The sequence below is a fragment of the Triticum aestivum genome, chromosome 3B (genome assembly GCF_018294505.1).
Source record: "Triticum aestivum cultivar Chinese Spring chromosome 3B, IWGSC CS RefSeq v2.1, whole genome shotgun sequence".
NCBI lineage: Eukaryota > Viridiplantae > Streptophyta > Magnoliopsida > Poales > Poaceae > Triticum > Triticum aestivum.
Window position 1 is genome coordinate 165,366,804 of NC_057801.1, and position 6,779 is coordinate 165,373,582.

The following is a 6,779-nucleotide window of genomic DNA, read 5'->3' on the forward strand; positions in this document are numbered from 1 at the left end:
TTGTTTTTTATGTAAAGATGGTGGGACTCATGCAAAAAGGGGTGACTTATAAGTTTTAAGTTGAGGTGGAGCAACTTATGACTTATAAGTTGGGGTGACTTATAAGTTAGGTTCGTTTGACAAAATAAGCCACTTTTTACACTTTTCGACTTATAAGTTTGTGACTTATTTGGAACCAAACACGGCCTTAGCCGGTGCGGCGGTGGACTTCTGCTGCCGTGCCCCCCCGGGGACTTCTCGTATCACAGACGAGTCTTCCTCTGAATGCGGTGGAGCTGTTGGGGTAGGAGAGGAGCAGTAGTATAGATAGAGAAGAGCCGTGCGCGCTCGGGAGAGGAGAGGAGGAGAGAGGCAGGAGTCCCGGGGCTGTACGGGGAGCAGCGTACCGCGTACGTACGCGCATCCCACCGGCTACCGGGCCACCGCCGCGGGTACAGGGTGTCAGCGCGGCCGGGCGGGCCCTTTTCTCTCGCTCTTTCTGGTGCGGGCCTTCAATGCGTCGTCCTGGTGGCTGCTGATATCCATCCGCCCTCCCGGACTCCTCGGCCGATCAGATTCGGTTCTGTTACTCGAGCTCGCAGCGGAAAGAGGGGAGGAGATAAGAGGGAGGAGGTTGGGGCCTGAGCCAGCCAGGCAGGCAGGCATTCTGATCCGGATTCGGCTCCTGCAACCTCTCAGCCGCCTCGAGGAAGGAAGGTTGGTTGGTTTCTTGCTCCTCCCTCCCCATCTCATCTCAGATTGTTCTTCCTCTTCTCCCCGGATGCTTGTTTGGAAAGTCGGCGGCTGTCCATCTTCATCTTAGTGTGTCCTTAGACGTGAGCTCTGGTTTCGGTGCTTCTCCATCGAGTTCAGCTGACAAGGCAAGTTCGCTGTTTGTTTGCGGATCCTTTTTCGTTGGTTATTAGTACTAGCGCTCAAGTTTAGAACTCTCTGCTCTAGATTGCTTTGGCCGGGGCTTCCCATTGTGCTCCTACCCGTCAGGTTCTTGATGCCGTTTGGCGTGCAAATCTGTGCGAGGCCCGCTTTTGCTTTCGGATCACTGCCGTTTGGATTTGTCCAGTTTTTCCCTTCTTTTCCCTTATTACTTTTTGTCTAGTGTCAGAAAAGTTCAGGTAGTGTTGCCGAGTCTGAATTTCATCGTCGGATGTTCTCCGGTCGTGGTTTGGGAAGTCATACATAATACTGGCGGCGTGTTGGGACTAATCTTAGATTGCGCGTCTTTATATTTCTCCGCGAGAATGGTTGCCCCATAATTTGACGTCTCGCCGCGTGAAAAGTCGATGCCTTCGCAGGAAAATCAAATAGTCTGGATGATGCTTGTTCGGGTCATAATTTTTACTCCTGCGGTTTCTCTAGTTTTATTTTTTTGAGGGGTTTGCAGTTTCTCTAGTGATTCACAGTTGTCCAATTGTCAAAAAACCGCGTTATTTCAACTGCTCCATGCCTATATTCCGCGCTAATTCCATGAGAAAAAGTCAAATCATTATTATAATTAAATTCAACTATACATGTCCGCCGATAAGATAAATAGATGATGATCAATATTGTTTTGTTTTTATTCGCTGAACGGGACAATTTTATATAAGCAATAATTGCCCGTATAATACTACCGGTTGCGCACCAAGTTCAGCTTACAATCTTTTGTTTCCTATTGTTGTATTTCAGGATACTTGAGAAGCCAGGCTGCTGCGGGTTTTTTTTTTCTTCAACAAGTTTCAGGGATCTGTTTGACACTGAACAGACCCTTGACCTCTTTGTGCAACACTCATCTTCTGTACAACTTGCGGCAAGAATTTGGCAGCAAATGGGTCGAGGAATCACAGTGATTCCTGGCCTAAGGTCTCTCGGACGCGTTTCTTGTGACTTCTGTTCGAAATTTCACTTCAACATGTGGTTCATGCTAATCCAAGCTTCCAAAGTTGGAATCTGATCACTTGTGACAGCGTTTCTCCGTCTCCTCAGTTCCAGCAATATGGACACGGAGAACTCCTGGATTAGGAGGACCAAGTTTTCACACACCGTCTACACGAGGGTTGGTTCCCATGGGGTGCATGTGGCTCCTCTTGGGAGGGATGTGGAGCAGAAACTTCAGAGGTTTGTGAGCATGGGTAAGTGTGTGACGATGCCCATTGATCGAGGCAATGATGAAACAGTGGCCGCGCTGAAGCATACTGCTAGTCTGCCATCACTCCGATCCTCACTCCAGCCTAATGAGAAAAAGGCCAGCAAGCAGAAGATGAGTTTAGAGATTCCTTTGAGCCCTCCTGCAAAGTCTGAGAAATCCAAGGCCCCAAGGGCGAGGAGCCTGGTCAAGAGCCCAAGCTCGATGATGCTCCTTAGCTACTTAAATAATGCACACACAAGTCAGGGCTCCAACCTTCGTCAAAAGGCTAACGGATCTCATCACAAGCTGAGATCCAAGTCCCCTCTTCCCAGCGTAGTGCCTTCAGATACATTCAGGGAAGCGAGGGCCAGCAGTCAGAGGTTCACAAGCCCTCCCCCGAAGCGTGTGGGATCTGATAAAAGCGTATATGGCAAATCGCTGGGCAGGGAAGGGTGTGATATGGGTCCAAGCCCTGATTGGTGTTCGACTCCGGTGGTCTCTGATAAGCACAATTCTCAGAAGGATAGCTCATGGACCAAAAGATACTTTGACAATGGGGGAAGGAGGAGGGTTAGTGCAGTAGAGACTGTGAGGAGCCGTACAGTTAGCATGGCTCAAGCGGTGCAATCGACAGTTGATTGGGAACTTGATCCAACCAAGCTGCTTGTTGGCCATAGGTTTGCTTCTGGGGCACATAGCCGGCTATACAAAGGACTTTACGATGATAAGCCGGTTGCCCTTAAATTTATCCGCCGGCCTAAGCATGACACTGGTGGGATAATAGCTGCAAAGCTTGACAAACAATATAACACTGAGGTCAATGCATTGTCTCATCTGCATCATAAGAATGTGATCAAGGTATAATTACATTCAGACTTTTCAAGATGTACTGTTTTTCTTATTATATCTCTGGGCATAGATAGTGCAGAGTGTTTGGTTTGATTCTTTTTCCTTAGCCTTATAATGGTCATGCAATCTAATAAAATCACATGGCACGTTGATGTTCCTTTTTTTGCAATAGAAAAATACTTTGAGGATATGTCTTAGTTAAACCTTTTGTTATAATCAACTCATAATTGTCTGCCAACTTGTTATACACCTTCAGAAGAAGAAGAAGATTAAGCTGATGTTATCTTAGGATAAGCAATGTTGCTATTTTCAATGTGCCGTGAAGTGCTCAAAATATCCATCAATAAGTTTTATGTATTATGAGCTAACCAGAGTCAATAATACCAGTGAATCATTCCTTGTTATTGATTAACCTTGTCTGATTTCATTTTGTTGGTAACTTCTTAATGCAGCTTGTAGCAGCTCATAGAGTTGGACCGGTTTATTACATAATTACGGAGCTTCTTCCTGGAGGTTCCTTGAGGTCATACCTGCACAACCCAGAGCACCACCCCCTCCCTCTGGAGAGGACCATATCCATCGCTCTGGAGATTGCCCGAGGGTTGGAGTACATCCACTCTCAGGGAGTTGTCCACCGCGACATTAAGCCCGAGAACATCCTTTTTGATGACAAGTTCGAGGTGAAGATTGCTGATTTTGGCATTGCCTGTGAGGAGACGTTATGTGATTTGCTAGTGGACGATGAGGGCACGTACCGCTGGATGGCCCCTGAGATGCTAAAGCGCAAGCCGTACAACCGGAAGGTGGATGTATATAGCTTTGGACTGCTGCTGTGGGAGATGGTGACCGGAAGAATTCCTTTCGAGAACCTGTCCCCAGTCCAGGTGGCTTATGCCGTTGCGAATAACGTAAGAGTTTAATTATGAGTTTGAGTTTGCCTTCTTTGCAGAACGTAATCTGAAGATGTACGCATTCTCTCCTTGACTAAATCCTTTTGGTTTTGTTTCAGAACAAGAAAGCGATGGAGCCTGAAGATTATTGCCCGGCAGTAGTGAGACCCCTGATTGAGCAGTGCTGCGCATTGCAGCCCGAGAAGAGGCCAGATTTCTGGCAGATTGTGAAAACCCTGGAGAAAATCCAGTCTGTTATGTCGCAGGGCGGCCGCCTGGACGCGCTGAGGAGCAGTGACCACAAGAAGGGGCTTAAGCACTGGATTCAGAAACTGAAACCATCACACGGCGCCTGAGCTCGGTCTTCTAGCATCGTTTCGACCGTTATTTTATCCGGTTGGGTATGCTCCCCTAGTCTAGCCTAGCGTAAGATGATAAGCTTTTCGATTTCGTGTTTAAAATTCTAGGACGGATGCGGATGTTTATTAGGTGATCTACAATTAGCTTTTATTACATTTATCATCAGTAGCTGTATGCCATATATCAAACTTATATATGTTATCTCATTCGCTCTTGCTCTTGCTCCTGTCCCTGTGTTAAGTTCAGTCGCGGTGCAGATTATTCATATTGGTCGAAATCGTCGATAGTAGATAGTCATCATTATTAGCCTGCTCTCCTCGTTTAGATAGAGATTGCCGAGGAAAAGCCGCCGACTCGCCGTCATTAGCATCATGGGGAAGGAAGGGCGTGGTTAATTAACTCAATTATTGGGTCCTTTGTTTGTCAGCATGCCACTCTGAATGGTCATGGTGCTTTTGACCTGTGAGACGGCCACCCCGGTTGCTTCCCTTTTTATTCTGTTGTGGGATGACGCCCGGGTTCGAGATATGTTTGTTTGTACTGCTGCATTTCAGTGATATTTTGTTGTTGCGAGATGACGGCTCGGTTTGGATATGTTTGTTTTACTGCTGCATTTCAGCGATATTTTGTTGTTGCGGGATGACGACTCGGTTTTATTTCTGTGATATTTTGTTGTTGCAACATGACGGCTCGGTTTGGATATACTCCCTCCGTCCTAAAATTTTTGTCTTAGATTTGCCTAGGCAAACTGAAACGGGCGGACGATGGGACAGGACACAAAGAAGATGGCTGCCCCCTGCTCTGGCGATCCCGTCGCCTGCGTCGGAGCGCTCCCGCCGCCGGCCGCCCTTTCCGCCCCCTTCGGCGCGGGCCTCGTTCCGGCGGATGTGTCGCCCCTCGCCGCGCCGGACGCCCCTTCGATCGCGCCCCCCGCGCCGCGGTTCCGCTGGGCGGACTGTGCCGATGACCCCCCTTTCCTGCTCCCCGCAGCTCCCTCCTCCCTGCCCGCCCCTGCACCGCGCCGCCGCGCCGGGCTAGCAGCTCAGCCCCCCACGCGAGGGGTTCTGCTGCCGGCTCGCGAACGCCTTGGTCGCCGGCGTCGTCTCCCTCGAGCCCGGCCCGGACGGAGGGGTGTAAAGGTGCGGCCTTGGCGGGTCGGGCTGCTCACCACCGGCGCGGGCGCTCCTGGGGCGTGGCTGGCCGCTCCGACCGGGGTGCCGCCCGCTCCTCCTGGCGCCGCCCGGGGGCGGAGGTTCGCCCCCCTCCCCTGGCGACGCTCGCCTCCCGCTCTCCCCCGTTCCCGATAGTTCGCTCCTCCCCCTTCAGGCCGTTTATCGCGGCTTTCGGGTCCTCGGAACTCCGATTCCTCTCGACCCGGCGGGATCCTCCAGCCCGGGTTGCTCGCGCCGGCGGCGACCGCCTCTGGAAGGGAAACCCTTCGGGCGCCCTTGCCTTCCTGTCGCCTGGACCGGGCCGCTGGAGCGCCTGCGCCGCTGGGCCCCGGCCCGCCTAGTCCGCTGGGCCCATGTGCGGCCGGGCCGGCTGGCTCCTCCTCCTCCCTGGGCCGGCCCAATCTCGCTGGGCCGCTGGGGTACCCTAGGCCCAGGACGCTGCTCTCATCCGTTTGGCTCCCGTGCGGCCTTCCGCTCCTCCTCCCCCCAGCGCCGCCACTTTCCCTCGTTCCCAGCTCACGCTCCCCCTCGTCACGCCCTCGTCTTCCTCGGCTCCGACCCCCTCCCCCGTTCCCCGCCCGACTGGCCTGATTCCTCCTCCCCCGCCTCCTCCACCCCCCCCCACCTCCCCTTCCCCAGCCGCGACTCCCCATGCCGCGCGACTGGGAAGATGGGACGACCCTCTCCAAGCGCAAGGCCGATGAGCTCCACCGCGGTAGTTCCCGTCCCTCTCCGGATGCCCTCCGATGCGAGGAGGAGCTTCGGCGGGAGCTCCGTGAGCTCAGGGAAGGTCGTCGCTCGCCCGAACACAGGGAGGGTCGGGGCCGGTCTCGGTCGCCTAGGCCGACCGCCTTGGGAGACTGGCGGGTGCGCCGGAGGTCCCCGTCCCCGCCTCCTCGCCGTGGACGCTCGCCCTCGCCCCCCCCCCCCCCCCCCGGTCGTCTCGGCCCGTCTCCCCCGCGCCCGGGACGGAATCCTCCCGACCCCGGCTCCCCGGCGCTACGTGCCTCCTCACGCCGCCACCCCCATGGCCTCGGCTTCTGCTCCTGCCTCTGGTGCTGGCGCCGCTCGTGGCCGTGCTGGGCCGGCCAAGAAGAAGAAGCGTCGGGGTGCTCGCGGCGCTTCGCCCATGCCCCCCTCGACGGCCCCGGGGTCTTCCGCCACGCCTGGGCCCGTATCTGGTCTCCCTCGCCCTCCCTGCTTCAACTGCGGGGTGAGGGGACATTCGCAAGTCAACTGTGTCAACCCCCAGTGTTGCTACCTCTGCAAGGATCCGGGCCACCTCGCTCTCCTTTGCCTGGATAGACCGGTGGTGTCATAGCTCATGATGTACGGGCACGGTATCGAGGGGTTGGGCTTCTTCCACCTCGAGGTCCCCGACATCCCGCCGCCCTCTCCCTCCCT

At 53.9% G+C, this 6,779-nt stretch overlaps 1 protein-coding gene across 1 annotated transcript; it reads left to right on the top strand.

Moving 5' to 3' along the window:
* The first annotated feature begins 295 nt into the window (after window positions 1–295).
* LOC123069178 (probable serine/threonine-protein kinase DDB_G0267514) lies at window positions 296–4,423 on the top strand. Its single transcript, XM_044491963.1, has 4 exons — window positions 296–696; window positions 1,666–2,962; window positions 3,406–3,861; window positions 3,963–4,423. Exons 2-4 carry the CDS (start codon window positions 1,973–1,975, stop codon window positions 4,197–4,199), a joined length of 1,683 nt encoding a protein of 560 aa, XP_044347898.1. The 5' UTR covers window positions 296–696; window positions 1,666–1,972; the 3' UTR covers window positions 4,200–4,423.
* Window positions 4,424–6,779: the final 2,356 nt, after the last annotated feature.